At 36.4% G+C, this 23101-nt stretch overlaps 1 protein-coding gene across 8 annotated transcripts in view; it reads left to right on the plus strand.

The window, feature by feature from the left end:
* The first annotated feature begins 5914 nt into the window (after positions 1-5914).
* The window catches only part of UBE2U (ubiquitin conjugating enzyme E2 U), a 50175-nt gene continuing 32988 nt past the window's right edge, over positions 5915-23101 (plus strand). For 5 of the 8 annotated variants that reach the window (XR_013763712.1, XM_079139046.1, XM_079139051.1 and 2 more), the window contains exons 1-5: positions 5915-6565; positions 8291-8372; positions 9431-9523; positions 11909-12006; positions 15753-15873. Coding sequence is in view for 7 of the 8 variants with exons in the window: in XM_079139046.1 (XP_078995172.1) it covers positions 6404-6565; positions 8291-8372; positions 9431-9523; positions 11909-12006; positions 15753-15873 (556 nt within the window). In the remaining variant the exon portion in view is untranslated. The remainder of the gene's footprint in view (positions 6566-8290; positions 8373-9430; positions 9524-11908; positions 12007-15752; positions 15874-23101) is intronic. The other 3 variants (XM_079139047.1, XM_079139049.1, XM_079139050.1) reach the window with 3 other exon arrangements.

Below are 23101 nucleotides of genomic sequence, written 5' to 3' on the forward strand. Positions count from 1 at the left end.
GAGCTCTCTGTTAAATCCAGAAGTAGATATAAATAGTGATTAAGTGGCCCCTGATCTCAGGTACCTTACAACAAGAAAGTCAATTATTTTATAATTAATATAATTCTGAAATTGGAGGCTGGGGAATGTATGGCTTCAACATTAAAAAGAGGAACCAAGCATTTCTTGAGCTGAGTCTTTTATAAGTGAAAATAAATTTTTTAAATGAGAAATTTCAGGAATTCTAGTCACTGAACTATGCTGCCCACCTCTTTCTTCCTGTTTGATCTTTGAAGATTAGCATTCAGTATTTTTCATGACATTTATATTGAGGAAGGAATATAAGATTATTAAAAGCAGAGAAACTCAATATTGGGAACGCACATCAAAAGGTCCTCAAGACAAAGAGGAGATCATATGATTTGAAACCAGAGTTACTAGAAGCATGTGTGCTGCACTTCATTTTCTAGTTAACAGCGTAACATACGTCAAAATATGATTTAAAACACTTCTCACAGCTGAGTTGACATTTGGCGGTCCTCCCCACCCGCTTGCTCTTGAGGATGGGGGTTCAAATCCAAACGAGGTTAACACTTTGTACTGGTACATATTCCTAGTGGATGGGGAAAACAGTCTTTAAGTAAAATGAAAACATCTGTTCAAGTCCTGAGGGAAAGAATTATTTTTTAAAAAGAGGGGGAGGGGATGCCTGGTTTTAAAACTGGAAGCAACCTCAGTAACATCGCAAATGTTAAATAATTGCACAATCCATTGCCTTACTCATCTAGGATGAGGAAAATCAGTGTGTGAGCCTCAGTTTGGTCTTTATTTTTAAAGATTGCATGCCCACACTTATCTCATTAACCTGTCTAAAATCATGTGTTAGAAATTATTCTATTTTATTATCAACTGATTTCAATTTCTTTTCACACTGGATCAGGGTAAAACTAAATCAGAAAGTCAATTGCCTTTTTGCCACATAACTTAATCTTGGGCAATGGTGATGCGTTCTAGATAAGAAGTTGTATTATTTACCTGTTGTTGTGTAACAAAATACAGGTTAAGCATCCCTAATTCCAAAAATCCAAAATATGAAGTGCTCCAAAGTCCAAGACTTTTAAAATGCTAACTTGAAGCTCAGTTTCAAATTTTGGAGCATTTTGGAGTTCAGAGTTTTGGATTAGGGATGCTCAATCAGTAAAGGTTAGGCAAAGATTCCAAAATCAGGAAACAAAAAAATTCAAACTCTGAAACATCTCTGATCTCAAGCATTTCAAAAGAGGGATACTCAACCTGTACCACAAACTTGGTATCTTGAAACAATATTCTTCCATTCGTCCACTGTTCTATCAGTCTGATTGATGCAAGGCCTGACTAGCTTCTCTGCTCAGAGAATTCAGGAGCTCTTCCAAGCTCATGTGGTTTTAGCAGAACTCATTCCCTTGCAGTTGTGGAATGAGGCCCTGGTTCTCTTGTTACTGTCATCCAGTGGCTATGATCAGCTCCTAAAGGCTGCCCACATTCTCTGCCACATGGCCCCTTCCGTTTTCAAAGCTAACGACAGAGAATCTCCCTCAACTGGGATCCATCACAAGTTTTGAGTAGCTAACTCCAGGAAAAGTTCAATTCCATGTAAGGATTCACCTAATTAGTTTCCTGAAAAAAAATTTGTTCTCAAAGGCAAATGTGCCGTATGACTTAATAACAGGAATAAAATCCATCTTATGCACAGTCTGGGGGTTATTTTAGAATTCTGCCTTCCATAAAAATGCAGTGCAACAGTTCTCTTCAAACCTCTAGGCCGTAGGGGGAAAGACCATGAACAACCCCTCCCCCAAGCAATAAGACTTAATTAAATCTACTCTCAACTTGAAGGAGTAAAGCAATAAAAGTCAATTTAAAAATACGTACTAGTTGGTGTTTTTGAACAACATGTAAGAGTACTATAAATGTATTCATAATTTGCAGAAGTCAGAGACAGTTCTTACTGAACATGTAATCTAAAACAGAAGAAAGAGTATACATTCAGCTCACAGATATGTGGATGGGCACTATTTTATTCAGTGGTGGTCTGGCTTTTTTGGATTTATATTTTGATGGAAGAGAGACTTAGTAATAGGAGAAAATAGAGTCAATGAAAACAAGAACAAAAAACACAGGTGCACAGATATTTCTACCAACTATTGAAAATAACAATTACCTATTCAAGAAGTCCAGAGTGCTCAATTGGGAGGATAGAAGACATTTGCAAGCCAGGGCTGCCTGATGGTTAAAAGCATGGACTCTGGAGCTGAATATTTGGGGTTTGCATCCTGGCTCTGCTTCTTTCCAACTGTGTAACCTAGGCAAATTATCTAGTGTCTCTGTGTCTCAGTTTCCCTTATCTGTAAGTTAGAATCATAAGAGTAACTACTTCACAGAATTGCTTCCGAGGGTACAATTAATTCCTGCAAAGCACTTAGAACAGTGTCCATATCTGGGAAGTGTTGGCTGTCACTTTCCCTTTACCAGGTAGTAACTGAGCCCCTGACAGGTGTTATTTCTTTTAATCCTCGCAATGATCTTGTAAGTATTATCACTGGCTCATTTAACAGGTGAAAAAATGTAGGTATAGAAAACGACGTAACTTTTTCAAGGCTATCAATACAGGCTAATAAAACACAGGTATGCTGGGATCTAACGCAGTCTGTCTTGAGAGCACCTGCTATTTACCATCAGATATTGAGATAATGGAAGGCCTACAGGTAGAGATAAACTTTCCTGATTGAGTTGATTTTTCCAAAAAACAAACAACCACAACAACAAATCTGATGATCAAGGCAAAGAAGGGCAGGTTTGGGAGTGAGACATGGCAAGATCATGAGATCAATTATATCATGTATATAAAAAGTTTATTAAAACTTGCTATAGTTAATGGGAGGTGATTCCATGCTGACAAAGGTATCCTCGGATAGGTCTCTGCTTAAATTTCCTGTTGCAAGTGACTCATGTGTGAACAGCTGATGCTATTAATCATTGGAGGTAAACGTACCCAGTTGCTACATGTATGCCAGATGCCAGATAAAAATCCATGTGTGCTCACACACACATACTTCCTCTTGCTCCCTCTTCTCACCAAAGCACTAGCCCCATGCCTCAGCTCAGGAGTCTGTAAGACCAAAGCACATCTCTCATTGACTTAGGAGCTACAGTACTTAAAAATGCAGGATGCTGGCCATCTAGTGAGTACAATTGTGAATATGTTTAGCAACCCCAGAACATAACAGTGCCAAGCCCCCGTGGGCCACCAGCAGGAAGCTCTGTTTTTTCCAACAATTCCACTCTCAAAATAGTCCTAGAATTCCTAACCTGTTTGTCTCCTCAGCCCTACCAGTTGCAGAATCTTTTTAATTTCCTTTACCGTCCTTTTTTGTGTTCTGGGGATTTTGCTTATAATCTATGCCCTGGCTGCACCTCTGCAACCCCTCTGCTGTGGTGGCTCTTGACCTCAGCAACCCTTCTTTCATCCTTCAGTTCCATAGATGGCTTGCCCTGTCTGTTGATTTCCTACAGACTTTAATACCCTATGTGCCACGGAGCTAGCCAAGCTCCCCTAGATCACCCACCCTGACACATCTCATCAAACCCCTTCCTCTGCTTGCTCCTAGCCTAGTTCTTTCATGGAAGGTGACTCTCCCTGACCCCAAAAGTTTTTATCTTGCTAAGTTCAATTCAGTCAGCATATTTGGTACTTCCTCTTAGCCAGGTGCTTGGGTGCTTGGGACTGAGAATGTAGTGACAAACAAGTCATCATGCCCTAAGGAACTTGCTTTCTAATGGGGGGGAAATTCCTTAAACAGACAACTGCCCCCTCCCTCCCTCAATACATTTTTCCAAAGAACAGCCATTTTGTAAGTGTTTTGCATAACATTCTTCTGATCAAAAATGTTCAAAAGATAAGAAAAATGTGATGTATATGTATATATATATATATATATATGATGGAATATTACTCAGCTTTAAAGAAGAATGAAATTATGGCAATCGCTGGTAAATGGATGGAGTTAGAGGATATCATGCTAAGTGAAATAAGCCAAACCCAAAAAGCCAAAGGTTGAATGTTTTCTCTGCTTCCCAGAAGCTAATTCACGATAAAGGGGCGGGGGGGGGGGGGGGAGATAGTGAAGACTAGAGTTACTTTATATTAGGTAGAGGGGAATAAAGGGAGGGGAAGGGGTATGGGGGAAGGAATGATAGTAGAGTGAAACAGACATTATTACCTCATGTGCATGTATGACTGCATGACCAATGTGATCCTGCAGTATGTATAATCAGAAACATGAGAGATTACACTCTATTTATGTATGATCTATCAAAATGTATAAATGCATTCTGTTATGTACAACTAATTAGAAAAAAAAGTCCAATGGATTCACATTGCCATTAACATAAAACCCAAAGTTCTTGCCATGAACTGCCCCACCCTGTCACTTCTCTCCCACAGCCCTCCCTGGTTTACTTTTCAAGATAAACTCTTTCCTGACACAGAACTATTGCATTTTCCTCAGTTCCTCCCAGAACTCTCTGCCCTTAGTATTTCATATAACAGGCTCCTTCTCATCTTTTGTGTATGAGGTCCAAGTTCCACTTCCTATAGACCTTCCTTGACCATCATTTCTAACCTTTAACTCTACCCCATTTCCTAACGCATTACTGTTTTGTTGTCTGCACAGCACTTATTATGATCTAAAATTATAATTTTCCTTTTATATATTTGTTGTGTTTTTATATATCATACGTCAGTATTATAGGTGGATCCTTTACGGATGCTCCCCCACTACAAAAATTCATGTTTTGGGGGTTGTTTTGTTCTCTTTTGTTTTTAAAATTCATGTTTGCTCCAGTCTTTATAAAAAAAAAAAAATTAGTGCAGTATTTGCAGATAACCCACATGTCCTCCTGTATACTTTAAATCATCTCTAGATTACTTGTAATATCTAATGCAATGTAAATTATATGTAAATAGTTGTTATACTGTATTGCATAGGAAATAATGGAAAATGTCTGTTCATATTTAGTACAGATGAAACAGTATTTTTTTCCAATTATTTTCTACCAGCAGTTGGTTGAATCCCAAAATACTGATCCCATAAGGACACAGAACCTGCAGATACAGGGCTGACTATACTTGTTTATTGTACATTGAAGCAATAATGAGTGACTTCATAAGAATTGTTCCACAGCCTGTTAAATAGGTGCTTGGTAAATATATATGAAATGAATTGATTGAACTGATATCCCATTTCTATAAAATTAGTAAGTAAAAGAAGAAAGTCCTCTGAACAAAGACGCCATGTTCTGTAGTTGGCACTGGGAATGAGGAGTTCCAGTTGGTGAAGACAAAAGGCAATTGTTGAAACAATGTGATAATGCCAACAAAGAGGCAAATATAGGGTCTCGTGGGGAAAACAAGAGGCGCCTAATTTCGTCTTAGGGATGACTTTACAAAGTCGTTAAATCTGAAGGATGAGTGAAGAGGAAACGGAGCGAGGACCATGGAAAGAATGTGGTTAAGGGCCAGGTAGAAGGAACGGCAAGAGCGAATCTGCGGGAAGAGATGGGAAACCGAGGAATTTTATGCCGTTCCCTATCCCTGGAGCTCTCTCCCAGGACTCCAGAACTCAATAATGTATGCATCCGACCGTGAGTGACACCTCGTCCTATCAGCCAAGATGTTACGAATAAACGCAAACCTGTACCTACTGGTCACTTATTGCCGGATAGTCCCTAATAATGAATCAGGAAGGATGATTTCGGAGATCACCTTGTGGGAAGGCCGCTGCCACTTACACGCGGGGTCCTGGAAGCTCACCTTAGCTCTCTACCCGGGCGGTGTGGAGTCCCAGTGGGCGGACTGAAAGGGGGTGGTGTTGCCTTGACCACGGATTTCATTGGCCTTTCAAAGTGAAACTGTGCGTCGATTGGCTGCGGAGGTATCCAGACGCCTACACCCCGTCCCTGATTGGATGAAAGGAGGCCAACCTTCCACCTCCTTTAGACTTTCGCTGAGTCCTGTTGCTGGGCAACCGATTTGCTTCCTCCGGCCCGCCGGACACCTGTTCACACCTGTGAAATAGTAACTCGCTAGGACTGCTTTACGCCTACACTCCTCAGTGCCACTTCACGCGCCAACAACCCAGGGTAGTCCCAGTTGCTCATCCAAATTTGTCTTGGGAGGGTGGCTTGGCAGTGCAGTAACACGCCGCAGATGAGCGAGACCCCAATTTCCCGCCTGGAAGTCCTCCTTTAGTGGAATCAGAATAGGAAAAAAAAAAAAAAAGAAGAAGTAATTGTTATATAGCAAACAAAAAAACCGTTTTTCTTGGGAGTCGTTCTGGGATTCTAGAAAGCATGTGACCTCTGAGACCTAACTAAGTGTAGATGGATGATCCATAACCTCATACAGGTGGCTCAGAGTAAACCTGAGGAGTGGGGTTCTCAGTCTACCTGTGAACAGTGGCAGATCCTCTGCTGCCTTATCATGTACCGCAGAGCTTACGTCTTGCTGGAAAGAGACCTAAAAGAGTTGAACCAGAGCAATTATGTGGTAAGTACTGGGGACGTGGAGGGATTTGTTTTTCACTGGGTAATGATTTTTAAGAAGCAGTTTCATCCGTGTTTATTTTATAAATCATAATTTAATTAAACCTAATTTGCCACAATATTGTTATTTACCAAAACTATTTCATAATAATACTATTACTTCAAAATAATTATGGCTAACAGTATATTAAGCATATTGTGCTGAGTAATTTGTTGTGAATTTAAGTCCTGAGTACTAGAATCTATCAAGTAGTAAGTAACTAGTAGATGCAGGGTTATGCTCATTAATTACGATATTATAGAATAAGCAATATTTAATTTTACCTACCAGAAACCTAAGGCTCCAAAAGATTCAGTAGTGATTTGGCCCAATTTGACTGCAAACTCCTTACCCTTCTACTAATTACTAATTACTAATGACTGTCTAATGCATTTACCAGCACAGCACATCAATAATTTTCTCTTATAATTTTAACTCAGAGGAAGGCAATACCTTTGCCCCACTTGCCACCAATGAAATGTTGGAATGAGTGTTGGCCTAATTTATGAAAAAGTAAAATGGATGAGAAAGGGAAAGAGGAGTGCTTAAGAAAAAGTCTAAAAAGAAAGCCCTTCTTAGAAAGAGGGTGCATTATGATACCAACAGTTGAACTATCATTTCCAGTTCAGTGTGATGGTCTGTTTTCACCATGCTATAAAAGTAAAAAGCTCTCACTACAGATATTAGGAACAGTCCATCAACAAGCATCCCAGAGGCATAGACCTTAGATTTCATATTGTTTCTGCTCATTGTGAATTTTGTAGTTCTCTAGTGAAAAAGAATTCAATGAAGGAATATTATCTCTTCCACACAGATATTGTAGGTAAGAGAGATGCTGGGTTGGGGTTGTGGCTCAGTGGTAGAGCGCACATATGAGGCATTGGTTTCCATACTTAGCACCACATAAAAAATAAACAAATAAAATAAAGGTTAAAAAAAACAAATGCAAAGCAGAAATCAGAGAGAGACAGAGAGAGAGGTGTTGTGTTGTTCATCCAGGCAAGCATCTAACATACTTAATAACTGTGTGTTTGTTCAGATATATTTATTGAATTATTAAGTGTACTCCTCAACATAATTGGTAGGTTTTTTTTAATGGTTTTAGTTGTTGAAGGACCTTTATTTTTATTTATTTAAATATGGTGCTGAGAATTGAACCCAGTGCCTCACACATGCTAGGCAAGCGCTCTACCACTCAGCCACAACCCCAGTCCAACTGATAGGTTTTCTATTAAACACATTCTCTCTCCATTGGAGCAATACTTCAAGTATAGGAAAAATTGTTTTTATATACAAGTGTAATTTTGAATTTTTTCTTAAAACATTCCTACTTCATGCCTTTCATATAGCATCCACATATCATTAAAAAGCTTTGAAGAAACATGGGCTTTCCAACTAGTTCCTTCTTTGGTAATTTGAATCTTTGAATTGGCTATTGACACAGACACTGTGTAAGCCATGAACACCAATCTTGATCTTCTGGTTCCCCTTGTGATTTTTAATTTTATTATTGCATGTGTTCCCTGGAATCTACGTTAACTTTGAATACAATAAGGTATTCAGATCAAACAATAAATAAACTTATTAAGAAAAGCTTCTAGAGTTTTTGGAGTTCAATGTAACCTGGTATCCGATTTTCAAAACTGCAATTAATAATCTTTTGTCTGCTTTTATCTTGTTTTTTAAAAGGGTATTACTGCTTTTCCTGTAAGTGATGATATGCTAAAATGGCAAGCTGAAATTGAAGGTCTACAGAATTCAAGTTGGCATGGTTTGTGTTTTCAAAATCAATCTGCTTTAAAAAAAATTATACCATTAATAGCCTGCATCCTTTATATATATATATATAGTTATGTTGCATTATAATTTTCTGAAATTCTTTATATGTTTCAATCACATCAATTCTCTAGAATTCTAAAGTGTTCACATGTTATTTTGCAATATGTAGATGTTTGTACTATTTTTCAACACAGATTGAAATTCTAGATTTTTTTTTCCTTTAGGCCAGATCTTTTTTTCTTTTTTTTTCTTTTTTTCTTTTGGTGCTGAGCATTGAGCCCAGAGCCTTATGCATGCTAGGCAAGTATTCATACCCTCATCCCAATGTTATCACATTTTAAAGAAGCAAACACAATAAAGCATATTGATTAAGAATATCTTCCAATGGTCTTTCTGGAAATCAGAAAATATCTATTAAAATCCAATTGACTTTCAAAATCCCAGTTACTTCTCGTTTTCCCCTCTGTGATTTCCCCCCAAATTTCCATAAATCAAATTCTTAAGAAGACTGGGTCACTGTAAACTTCAATGACCATGTGTTCTTTCAGTCATGGGTTAGCAAGACATATTCCTTGGGTGAGGCAGGGGAGATATGCTGATAATTGCAGCAAAATATAATTTGTTCTACTAAGAATTTTGAACAGAATGCCTAAGAGTGAGTGATTAATGAATTATGCCTGGGAGAATCAGGAATGTCTTTCCAAGAAAGTGACATTTGAGTTGGATCCTGAAGAACATTTAAGAGTTTGTCAGGTTCAGAAGAGGGAAAGAAAAATCCAGGCAAACAGCACAGCAAATCTGCAACTGAAGGCAAGAAAGAGTGCAGCAGGTTCTGGTGACTTCAGTGTTACTGGATGCAAAAGTGATGGGAAAGAGGCTTTGAACTCGCAGGAAAATGTAGTGAAGAATCTGTTATAATATCCAGGGAGGTCTATGCACTGCGAAGCTATTGACTTAAGCAAACCATTGGGCAGACTCCAGTGTTAAGCCGGTTAGAGTTCATTGGTACCACATGGCACTTTAATAAAACTGTTTATTTCTACATCATAGGATTAGTTTTCCAACTGACAATAGACTTTACATTGGAGTATAACCTTGCCCCTCCAGTTGTGAAATTTACAACAATTCCTTTTCATCCAAATGGTAAGGACTAAAATGATTTTTTTTTTTTTATCATCAGGGGCTCTACCTCTATAATCCTTATTCTTTATTAGTGTTTAAGAATCATGTTTCTTTTTAACAACTTGAATATGTTTATGTAACTAATAGGGTTGTTGAGGAAACTGTGAAACTGCAGGAAAAAATTATGATCACCTTGAATCCTAATGCAAAAGATATTACTTTAACATATTGTCAAATTTATTTTCTTTATTTATGTACATATATTGTTTCTACATGATTATCATATGTAGATTTGAATCGATGGATGTTAAATCTATGGATGCAGAGGACCTACTGTAACTTAAATGCCCCTTAATACAAGAATTCTTAAGTGAAATATCCCATGTGATATATTTTACCTCTAAACACAACAAAAAAGATCTATAAAAGCTAGACTTTGGTTCCTTGTTATATCCCTAGAATCTTCATTGTTTGGCACATAGGTGCTCAAATATTTTTTGATAAATATTTCTGTCTGGAAATATATTAACAATTCACTGTTAAATGGAAAACATGTTGAACAACAAAAGGTAAAATATAATTACATTTAATAAATATATACCTGTGTGCATATATGTATATGTGTTTGTATGTTTGTATGGACCAACTAGTAATAACTGAAGAGTGGAATTGGTAGACAGGGGAACATTTGTATTTTACTTTATATTCTCTTTTGTACTCTTCCCCCCAAGTACATTATTATTTTTGTAATTAAAACCCATTTTTTAAATTCGTAATATAAAATCGTGCCTTTTTTTTTGTTTAATGCTTAGGACATTGATGGGTTAAATTTAATGGGGATGTATTCTCATCCCCTTGTCCCCACCCCTTCCATTTCCATAGAGCAGAGGGAATTTCTCTTTCTAGGAGGGAAAAATATGGGAATGCCTGTGTTTGCTTTTTTTCTCCCCTACTCCTCCCCAGAGAAGTCACTTACCTGTCTGGAGAGGTAAGGGAAGGAATTGATCACTTGTGGCCTGATACTTTCTCAGCACTCTTTCTTTCCAACCATCCTGACCTTAGAGTGGGTGTAGTCTATTTCTCCAAGCAGGAAACAAACTGTCCTCTAGTTTTGGGGGTAAGTTCAAATCAGGGAGCCTTTTGTGGAGCCTGATTAAGCCATTGATCAAGTGCATCCTCCATTTCAGTCTTATATGTAGCAAAGCTGATATTTACTTCCATCTTTTAACACCTTAGTCTATTTCATAATTTTACATGAACTTAAGAAGAGAGGAAGGTTATTTATTAGACCCCCAGTTCAATACTATGTATGGTTTTAAATTTATATATATATATTTATATATAATATATATATATAAATAAATGCAAGTTGCTTTTTTCAATGGTATTAGTACTCCCACCAGGAAGGGTATATAAAGTTCTGTTTAGCACCTCCAATTCTGGGTGTGGAAACTTTGGAAAAATTTTTTGCCTAATTGATAAGAGTCTTGCTGTTATTTTTTAAACTATTATGATTTTCTTTGCAGGCTGGGGATCAAGCCCAATGTTTCACACATGCTAGAATTGCTATTATTCTAATAAACACTTTTTTGAATACTTGTGAAGTAAACATTTTTTTTACTTTGGTGATTATATTTCTAATTTTATGACTTATCTGACATAATTTACAAAGTTATAATTATATCCTAGATGTTGCTACTATCCCTTATTTGTTGCTAATTTTAATCTTGCTTATGCTGTTTTCTTTCTACATCTGGGATTAAAATTTTTATGTAGTCAGATCTATTAGTTTTATTCTTTAAGCTTAATGAGCTTTTCCCAAAACAAAATCAAGTAATTATTTAAATTTTCTTCTAGTTATTCTATAGTTTTATTTTTCATATTTAGCTCTATTCTTTTTTTTTTTCCTTCAAACACTGAATTGGTTAATTAGCTGTATTAGGACATAAGCCAACTTTTGGCAACTTTCCAATCTAATATAACAGACTGGAGGGAAGTTCCATCCCACCCGCAACATGTGGATTCCATTTCTGGTCTACACATTTAGTCTGTTACCATTTCCAGCCAATAGGAAGTGGGAAAGAAAAGAAATGAGAGTAAAACATCTTCACTGAAAAAAAAAAAAGATCCAGAAATTGTACACTTATATCCCATGATTAAAACTTAGTTGATCACATCTTGGTAGAAGGAAGACTGGGAAAAACATCATGGGCACCTATATAATCAGCTAAAAACAACATGGGAAGGGGCGGGGACCGGGAATGGGCATAGTGTTTTGCATTAAAGAGAAAAGAAATAGAAAGGAAAAGTAGATGCAAATAATTTCCTGGTCTATCATTCTGATACTTATAAGTTTTAAAGGATAATATTATTATAGATCAATATTAATATATTATTTTAATACAGTAGACCCATATACTGCTCAGCCCTGTATAGATTTTCTGAATGACCCCAAGAAGTGGAATACAAGCTACACATTGAGCAGTATCTTACTTGCCCTACAGGTAAGAATAGATTTACTATAATGCCTTCTTTAATAACCCATTTATTCAAAACACAAGGATCAAAATGTACAATGCATATTTAAATGGTTAAAGGATTTGAGCAAGCTTATGTAAATCAACATTCTATATCTGGACACAAAGTGGACTTTAAGTTATAAAGATTATTATTTTAATTTGAAATTGTAGTTAAGGCCCTTTACAACCAGAGAATACACATTTTATAATGGAAGAAAATAATGGTTTGAATGGTTTCAATTGTGGAAATATAGTCTTAGGTTTTCTTTTGGCTCCTAATTTTATTTCCTAATATGAAACAGACCTTTCAGATCTTTCCTTATTCATGAACCTTGCCTTCCTCAGAGAGGTAAATCACATGACTATAACTTAAAATGTTTGATTTTATCCTGTGTTTCTGACAGTTCTGGCTACTTTCTCTTATAAATGTTCATATCAAACTCAGTAAATGATTAAACCAGGGATTATCTCCTCTCCTCATATAGGAGCCTGTTTCCCAAATGCCACCCTTAACCCCTAGGACCTGTGGTCCCTAGAAGCATTACCTCTGTTTAATGTTACTCCTGACCCTTAAAAGCCCTCCTTTCTCTTCTGTTGCTAAAATCATTCCCATGACATTTGTTTTGACTACTTGGATCATGCTTAGCAATATTCTATCTAGGGACCTACTTATCATTAATAATATCTGGAGATAAACTTAACTTTTGAATATCTGGAATATTTGGAGAACAAAGTATTTTGACTTAATTGAATTTTCTGAGCAGAATTATAATACAAATCCCATTTCTTCTAATTATTTTTGAAAATAAATAAAATAATAGTTAATTTTCCTATCTAGTCATCTTAGTATACTGAGTAAATTGTATTCTTTTAAAAAGATTGAATGTCCAATTCAATCATTCTTTTATTCTACAAATATGTATTGAACCTCTACTTATCTGAGGCTGTATTCTGGGAAAGAGACATTTGAACAAAAATTTTAAGGACGTGAGTGAATGTAATATACAGGTGTCTGGGGTTGATCTTTTGGGTTCCTTCAAACTGAGACATATTCCTCTATCTTCCATCTGAACTATAGTCTATCTTAAGAATGGTAAAGTTGAATGTTCCCAAAATGTAGTGAGTGATGGCAAACTTTATGAAATGGTGAAAAATTTGAATTGCAGAATAATTTAATAAAAGGAAAATTGGGGTGGGGGTTCTACAATTGCTTGCCTTCAAATCCTGTTTCTTCCACTTGATATCCTTGTACTGTTGGATAAATTTCTTTATCTTTCCATACCTCAATTTCTTTAGCAAAGAGGAAGGCAGTTATTAATAGCTGTATCATGTGAATTTGAGGTAAAATTAAAGAGTATCTGTAAAGGTACTTAGAACTGTGCCTGCTTTATGAAAAGAACACAGCAGATAATAGAAAATATTATGATATTTTTACTATTAAACAGCCATGCAAAGTTACCACGAATTCTTACTGGTCCCATTTGGTCTAGTGCACAGATACTGCAGATAAGCAGAAAAGCCAGTAGGCAATACAGTTACCTTTTTAAAAATTTTTTTTAGTTGTCAGTGGACCTTTATTTTATTTATTTATAAGCAGTACTGAGAATTGAACCCTATCCTCATACATGCTAGGCAAGCGCTCTAAGTGGGGGCTCTAGCCACAACCCCAGCCCCCACTTACTCGTCCTTTTGTTTTTCGATATATTAATAGAACAAATATGTCACATCACAGAAGATTTCTAAGATAATGTAAAGGGAAAGAAAAATCACTGATAATCATAAAGAAAAATCCTAGCTCATATTGTTATTAGTATATCTCCCCTGGAGAGCTTTATTTTTTAAAATTTCAAATTACATAGCTAATTTAAAAAGTGGATCTTTTTTACAATTTTAGCAGGGTGTCTGATTTATACATTTTAAAATACACTTACATACTAGTTCTTAAAAATCATTAAATAACATGTAATAGCTTGTGTATACATAAGGTGAATAGGTCTTAGGCCTAATGGTTAATAAGCAGACTACTGAATAAACTTTTCCAGCTGTGCTTCTCTCAGTAAGATTATCTCTCCAGCCAAAGACCAAAAGTTTGCTCTTAAAGATAAGTTTCATCTGCTTCCCACCCACTTTGAAAGGTATAGTCCAATCCACACTGAAGCCTTATTTCAGTAATTATAATATTCTTGGAAGTATGGCCCAAATGTGTTTTTCAAACAGGAAAACTCAAGTAACAGCAGACAATTCTAGTTGCTTTGGAAACACCAGATGTCAAATGACTGCTTTCATTAGTGAAAGATTGCCATAATTTCCATGACTTTTAAGCCACCATTATCCACTTTGTCCTGCATCTACATGTAGGTATTATATTAGCAATATATACAGTAGTAGTAGTTTTAATTATATTTTATTATATAGTTTGCATGTCACATAATGTTCAAAATACTGAATTATTGAATAAATGTTTGCAGTTATGGGTAAGATAATTCGGAGGTGCCAAATAAACAAATTATGATCTAGCAGAAGTATTCATTTTTAATTCTTACTGGTCCCATTTGGTCTAGTGCACAGATACTGCAGATAAGCAGAATTTTAAAGAGTTCCCTTTAGATGGCCATCCTCCAGTTATTCAAACACTAGAATAGGTACTACTGTAAAAGCACTTGCAGATGGAGTTATGGTTACTAATCAGCTGACCTGAAAATAGGAAGGTTTTCCTGGATTATGCAAATGAACCAAAGTAATCATGAGCCCTCAGCAATAGAAGAAGAAGGCAGAAGAATCAAAGAAAGGCAGTGGAGGGAGAAGGGATATGGGTGAAGGGAATGTCAAGATTCCAAGCAGAAGAAGATCTGTCATTTGACTGAAAATGAAAAAAAAAAAAAAAAAAAAAAAAAAAAAAAGTCTGTCATATCATTGTGGTCTCAGATCCTCAGAGTCCAGTGCAAGGATTGAAGATAGGTCTCTAGGAGCTCAGGGTGACCCACATGTAACAGCCAATAAACCAAAACAAACAAGCAAACAAACAAAACCAGAAAGGAACTGAATTTAGCTCACACTCTGAGTGAGCTTGGATGCAGATTCTTCCCAGAATCATCAGATAAAGCCCAGGTGTCACTCTGATTTCAGTCTTAAATCTGAAGAGAAACAGTCCAACCAACCTAGTTTTTCCACCTACAGAACTGTGAGATAATAAATTTCTGTTGTTTTAAAAACTACTATACTAAAATGCAGTCTGTAAAATATAAATTAATAAATAAATAAATAATAAAAGACCACTAAATTTGTAGTAATTATTACAGCAGCAACAGAGAACTAATACAGATACTATATTAACCATGACCTGAAGGGATACTGACGTGTGAGCAAGCACAAATGTGCTTGTGATCTAATGTGGTCTTGTGTTAAAATGTGAAGTTATATTTCTTAACCTTACATAACAGAAATGTTTCAATATTCCCTAATGTTTAGTTCCATCTACTCATAAATCCAATTTAAATTTATATGACAGGAAGAAATGTTACAGGAAAGAACTTTCAACTCTCTTTGATCGTACTTTAAACCAAGATAGATCAAGAGTTTCTTTAGCATACAGACTATGTTGTGCTATCTTTATATTGATCTCCAGGTCTCTACAAATCTGCTTGTTGAGAGTTGTATGTATTCGTTTGTCTTTTTGCTCTGAGAAAAAGTTTACTTAAAAAACCTTCCTTACATTATGCGTTTTCTTTTAGGTTATGCTTTCTTATCCAGTGTTAGAAAATCCAGTGAACTTGCAAGCAGCCCAGATGCTGATTAAAGATGAATCTATGTACAGAAAAATAGTTCGAAGGCTTTTCCTGGGGCCATTACAATGTAAGAGAGCTGACTTGTTATTTGGCAACTATCGTTTATACAATAAGCATTTAAAGCAAATAAATGCTCTAACAAATAATTGTTATAGAGGGAATATTTGAATGTTATGGAGGGGAATGTTTACTCCATTTTCAGTGATGAAATGGTACTAAGATCTCTTCTATAATTTTTTGTCTAATCAGTGATCCATTTTTAAAGATCAGCAAAGATCAGAAGCTCAGTGGCTTTACATGTTGTGGTCATAAGGATGGGGATGGTGCCTGCCCATCATAATATGATATCTTTAACTCTAATATCTGTAACAGATAGTTCCCAGACTACCTGCAGTACCCTAGATGTTTTTCATGTGGACGTACTTTCCTCTCAATTAACAAAACACTCAGCATTATCTTCTGGAGTGTTCCCTCCCAGGTATTCCTTCTAATAGGCCCCACCTGAAGCTCTCCAAATTCTGCTTAAATGTCCAGTGTTTTTTTGATACCCTGATATTTCCTTGTGATTCTTGACTTTCGCTCCATTGTGCCTGTGCTTTCCCTCCAGTTAGCAGAGCCCAGAGGGCTTTCCCCACAGGTGAGAGCTGTTCTTTCCTTCCCTGACCCTCCGTCTAGTGGCACACAGCTACCTTGCATAGCAGCTGGTGTCATTACCTCCCCAATCAGTGGACCTTGACCTTTACTGGTGTCTTTTCTCTCATATTTCTGTTGTCTCTTTTTCTAGTCCCCTTCTAGGACTCCTGCATCCCTTCCTCCTAGTCCATTAGCTAGGTCTGTACAATTGAGGCCAAGTTCAATTCCTTCTCTTTCACAGGACTTTTGGGTTGGATGCAAATCAAGCAATATCGATCAGGCATCTTGCCCAGTGTCTCCAAATATGTTTTGGTTTTTCTCAAAGTTTCTCAAACATTTCCAGACATTTTTGAGGTTGATCTGTACACAGAGAGCAGTACTACTTTGCTTGGACCACATTTATGATTCTACCAGTATTCTCTAACATTCACTGCTGTATCCTCTGGAGAATAGTACTGGCTCTCAGTAAATATTTGTGGGATGAATAAAGGAATGACACATACCACATAACCTTTCACTGAGACCTACAGTACTAGCATTACAAAGAAACATTCTATATAACAAAGTATGTCTGTATTTCTGGTGAATGACAATTTTAAAAACTGGTTCTAAAGAATTTTCTGCAATAAGTGATTCTGCACAATAGACTTTGGTTTTGCCCTGCAGAAAGAAAAGGTGGGAAGAAACCTGAAGGGAAGTCAGTCCTTTCTTTTGTCTTCCACAGGTAGACATCAGCCTTTACTTCTTTCAGTTCTCCGACTTTGCTAGAACACCTTTCAGAAAAGCAGCCCACATTACCACACTGTCCAGGAAATGAGTGACAAGTCAAATAATACTTTGAAAGTTTTCACTATATTCACCTTGTATGTTGGTGAAATACCTGGAAATATAATAGAGTATGTAAGTATCAACTTGTCTGCCATCTTGGCTGGACCAGGAATGGTAGTGTGGGGTGCCAGGTCCAGAACAATTTTCCACAGCTTCCTAGAGAGAGTGTCCTAATGTAGTAGAGACAGCAGCTATGCCTCAGGAATGAGGAAGTGGCAGACACTTGTTCACTCTAAATTAGATGGCAATACTTCTGTGTGGAAAGCTGCATCCCATGAGAATTAAATACTCATAACCTCTTGGGAAATGGTTTACTAGAATTTTAGAAGAATCCTCTCTCGTATTATACATTTAAAATATCAGTACAGAGATCTAGGGAAAGCATAGGAAGAACAATTGTCACAGTTGTAAATGACACAAAACTGGAACATATAGTTAATTATATAAATTGTAATTGGAATTGTAAAACAGGATGCAGCTAATTGTATCATCTTGATAGTCATTGATTTTAGAGTAGAACCCTATCCTCAGAGCCTGGTGTAGTGTTTGACAGGAAGTATCACATAAACTTTTGTAGAGTGAGTGAATGAGAAAAAAATGCATGAACTTAGATCCAGATTTTACTTCATAGTTTACTTAGTACTTTCAAACACATGTAATCATCTGATCCTCACAGTCTCTTCCTCTGTGAGGAATCCAAGGATGACTTGATTAACCCAAGGCCACATGGAACAAGCTGCAGTCAGAGCTTCCTTCTAGGCCTTTCCACTTTCCTGGTGCTTCCAAGTTTAATGGAACAAATGTAAAGGCACTCATTTAGGGTCAAAGAATTAAAATCTGCTAGTACAGAATGGAAGTCTGACTTGATAGCAGAAATGAATTCTATGAAAAAGTTTTTGGGCAGTATTTGCTTAATGTAAACCAGTAATAGAAAAGTACCCTCTTACTAAGTATAGGTTACTTAATCATTTCACCTGCTTTGTTTGGAGGGTCCTCATCTAGATTACCCATGTGTTCAGTTTATAACATCATGTTTCCTTCTGGCTAAAAAACTGTATATGTTTAACTAATGGAAGAAAAACATCAAAGGCAATGATAAAAGCTGTTTTCAAATATTTGAAGAGAAATACAGAAAAAGAGATTTCTTCTGTGTGGCTCCAAAAAACCGAAGTAGGACTACATTGAAGCTAGAAGTCTGTCATATTTCCTAGCCCTTCAAGATTGTAGCCACTGAAGTCCAGAATTTACTGGGTTGGCCCTGCCCTATGTCAAAACATATCTGGAATACACTGGGGGATTTTTTCCTGTGATCAGTTGTTTGGAATTAACTATGTTATCCTGAGTCTAAGTCTGGTATTTGATATGCAGATGCAAATGCCTCTCATTCCCCAAACTCTTTCCTAACATCTGCATAGCTAGCTCAGTCTTTGCCTTGGTGTATTGACAAGAAGATACCAAGCTCTGAGCTCAGACCCAATTGATGATGGCCCAATGAGCTTCCCATATCCTAATAGCCTCCTTTCCTTGTAGCCTTGTCCCTGTCTCCCTTAGAGTGTTCACATACCCCTAACTTCCTGGCACAGTCCTGGTGCAATGGTTTCTAGTACCCCTTTTCCCTTGCAGTGTGTACTTTGCACAATAAGTTAAATAAGCCAATTGGGTGCCCAACTGATCTTTCCTAGAAGTAAATGCCATTATAATTGCTGCATCTTTAATGGTAAAGTCCATCAGCTCCTAGCTGGCTGGACGTGAAGAGGAATTCTCTAACAATTCAAGTTAAAATAGTGGACAAGGTCAGATTGGCAGGTAGTTAATCCCCTATCACTAATGGTATTCTTTTATAACTAGTGTTTATTTAGTAGTTATATGACTATTTCTCAGGGGTGTCATCAAAGAACTTATTTTTTTCAAAAATTTTATGATTCATTGTACACAAATGGGGTACAACTTTTCATTTCTGTGGTTGTACAGGATGTAGAGTCACACCATTTATACACGTACATAGGATAATGATGTTTGTCTCATTCCATTATCTTTCCTTCCCCTCACCCCCTCCCCACTCCACCCCTCATTTTCCTCTACACAACCCAATGTTCCTCCATTCTTCCCTTTCTCCCTTCCTCCCCCGACCCTGTTATATATTATGATCCTCTTCTCAGAGAAAACATTTGGCCTTTGGATTTTTGAGATTAGCTTATTTCACTTAGCATGATATTCTCCAACTCCATTCATTTACTTACCTACAAATGCCATGATTTTATTTTTCTTTATGGCTGAGTAATATTGTGTATATATACCACAGTATCCATTCATCTACTGAAGGTCATGTAGGTTGGTTCCACAATCTAGCTGTTGTGAATTGAGCTGCTATAAACATTGATGTGGCTGCATTACTATAGTATGCTGATTTTAAGTTCTTTGGGTATAGGCCAAGGAGTGGGATAGCTGGGTCAAATGGTGGTTCCATTCCACGTTTTCTAAGGAATCACCATACTTCTTTCCAGAGTGACTACACCAATATGCAATTCCACCAGCAATGTATGAGTGTACCTTCTTCCCCACATCCACACCAACACCTATCGTTGCTTGTATTCTTGATAATAGCCATTCTAATTGGGGTGAGATGAAATCTTAGGATAGTTTTAATTTGCATTTCTCTTATTACTGAAGATGTTGAACATTTTTTCATATATCTGTTGATCACTTGTATATCTTCTTCTGTAAAGTGTCTGGGGATATAGCTCAGTTGGTAGAGTGCTTGCCTCATATTTACAAGGCCCTGGGTTTAATCCCCAGCCCCACAAGAAAAAAAATCATCAAAGAACTTCTTGCCTGTTCTTAGGAGTTGAACATGGAGATCTCTCAATTGACTTCTAATTTATACTTCCGTCAGATTATGAAAACTTTGAAAAAAAATATCTGGAAGAAGACATTGGATGGCAACTTTGCTTTCTAGATTCTGAGTATTGTTTCTTTCTAATATGTTACAAAAGAATTTCATTTGACCTCTATGGATTTTTAAAAATTTGTCAAAATTATGGCATTTGCAGGCAAATGGATGAAATTGGAGAATATCATGCTAAGTGAGATAAGCCAATCTCAAAAAGCCAAAGGACAAATGATATCGCTAATAAGTGGATGATGACTCATAATGGGGGGGAGGGAAGGGTTAGTGTTAGGGTTAGAGTTAGGGTTAGGGAGGGGGGCAAGTAAGGAGGAAGAAAGCACTGTATAGAGGGAAAAGAGGGGTGGGAGGGGTGGGGGGAAGGGAAAAAATAACAGAATGAATCAAACAACATTGCTCTATATAAATTTATGATTACACAAATGGTATGCCTTTACGCCATGTACAAACAGAAACAACATGTATCCCATTTGTTTACAATAAAATTTAAAAAAATAAATTAATACTGAAAAAAAAATTTGTCCTTGTGAATGGTGATTTTTGTGTGCTTATATGATCAAATGTTATTTATCTTCTGTTTGCCATGGTTGTTTTGATATTTTAAAACATAGGTTTAAAGAAAAAAATCTTTGGTTGAAGGAAAATACGAGAGTAAACTAAACCTGAGTTTATTTTTCCTAGCCAATTATATTCCTATAGCTTTTGACAAATAAAGGAAAATCATCTTAGTAAGTTTCAGATATTTCTCTAAATAACCTATAATGCAGTAGTTAACAGATGATCAATACTAGAAAAAAGGGAATTATAGAAACATTATGGAGATTATAATGCTAATTTGCATTAAACCTTTAAGAACTTAATAATTATGCAAATAAATTCTGTTCTGCTTATAGTTAGGAAAATGTTGTGATAAACATTTGATTCTTTTCCAGCTCAAGCTCCAAATTAGTTCACTATTTTTTAAAAATCTTCTTAACACTAGAGCAATTTTTTAAAAAATTGTCTCTACAAATGAGGCAAGTGATATAGGATTACAGCTCTTCATTTTGTTTTGTTTTGTTCTGTTTTTTAGAATAAGTACATATAATTTTTTTTGGTTAGATGTAGGAATGCCCATCCACCTGGAAAATATATTTTCTGCATGTCAGGGGAAAAGAAACAGTCCAGTAGCACTGCTCACTTGTTAAAGAATGTGAGTTTTAGCACTGTCATTCAGAACCAATGTTTACAGAATTGTTACGGATGCCCTGTTACGTACTGTTATCATGAGATACAAAAAATCTGTTTTTTAACAGGGTGGTAGCATGTACACACTTTTGCACACTTCTTTTTCCTTGTTTGTATGTTAGTACACCAGATAGCCCAGGAACATTTTAGCAAAGTCTCTAAGTTGCTAAAAATGTTAAATATCTATTTTCTTTTTTTTTTTTTTATTTATTTATTTTGATTCATTGTAAACAAATGGGGTAAAACTTATTTCTCTGGTTGTACATAAATATCTATTTTCTATCAAAGAAATATATTTTTATAGCTTCGAAGAACATATAATAGAAATTTATTCTTCTGGAATAGAGCGAGCGAACCTCAGAAGCCCGCATCTTTTATCCATGAGTGCTGCCCCGGAAAGGCAGCAACAGCTCAGCACAATTTAGCTGTTTCTTCCAGCATTTACCACTACATTTCTAGGCTCACTCTGTGCTAATATTTCTAAGGTTTTCAATTGTAGATATTATTTAGAGGCATGATCTTATGAAATAGAAAGATTCGCCTATTATGCTTCTATTCTCTCCCACATTTCCTCTCTCTCGTCCTCCTAAAATAGTTTGGTTACATTAATATGACTAAATATTCATCACAAATAAGCAATGAATGATGATCTTTCTTTTCTTTTACAAATGGCCTGATTTTCCATTCCTGTTTTTCCTCCCCGCTATTCTTCCCCTGAACTTTCTGACCAGGCTGTGAAACCACTCCCAGGTAGTCAACCAGTGTTTAATCTGTTCCACTTTCCCCACTTCCTTCCTGGTCCTTCCATCCTCCTTTAATTCCCAACTGGCAGTTCTCCAGCAAGAATGCTGGGTTTTTCCTTTTGTCTGCCTCCTGGGTTGGAGATCTTGCTCCATGCCTCATTTTCCTTGTGGTTGGTGTGTTCCTTCATTTTGTTGGAGGGCACTTTCCAGGAGTGCCCTAAATATAATTTTGCATTATTTTTTGTGATTATTCTGCTATTATATGCTCATGGTTTGGCTACAGTTTTAGTTTGGGAATAACTCTCTTTCAGAAATGTAGAAACACTGTTCTCTTTCAGTTTCTAGGGCTGCTCTTGTGAAGTCTGATGTTATTCAGTTGTCCAATTCGTCACACACAATTCTTTCTTTCCGAAAGTTTTAAAAATCTTTATTCCCAGTGATTGAAAATTTCCCATCAATGTTTCTTAGTTGTATTTTTTGTTGTTTTTTTTCTCCCTCACTCACTGTGCAGGACATTTGATTAACTATTGAAATCTCAAAATATTATCTTTCAGTTCTGGAAAGTTCTCTTATAATTTTGTAATTTCTTTCCGCTCCATTTTCTCTGTTGTTTCTTCTCTATCTCCTGTGATTTGGACATTAGATCTATTGATCTGATCCTTTAGTTCTTAAAATCAATTTTCTCCTATCATTCATCTCTGTTGTCTCTTGTACGCTCTGAAAGGTTTTTAGAAAAATGTGTATTTATTTCCTACTTTTCTCCTTATTGTATGGATTGTTGGCTTCCTTCATATTGATTTTGCCCAATGTCTTGTGACCTTTGTCCATTCATATGATGAACATATAAATAAGGTCTGTTTAAAAGATTGGAAACTCTGAATATAAAACAGGATTGTTGATGGTTTTGTTTCATCATTGAGTGAGAATCTGGCCCTTTATTAGGCTCAATTATTTTTCCT

Source organism: Sciurus vulgaris (genome assembly GCF_902686455.1).
Source record: "Sciurus vulgaris genome assembly, chromosome: 1".
Taxonomy (NCBI): domain Eukaryota; kingdom Metazoa; phylum Chordata; class Mammalia; order Rodentia; family Sciuridae; genus Sciurus; species Sciurus vulgaris.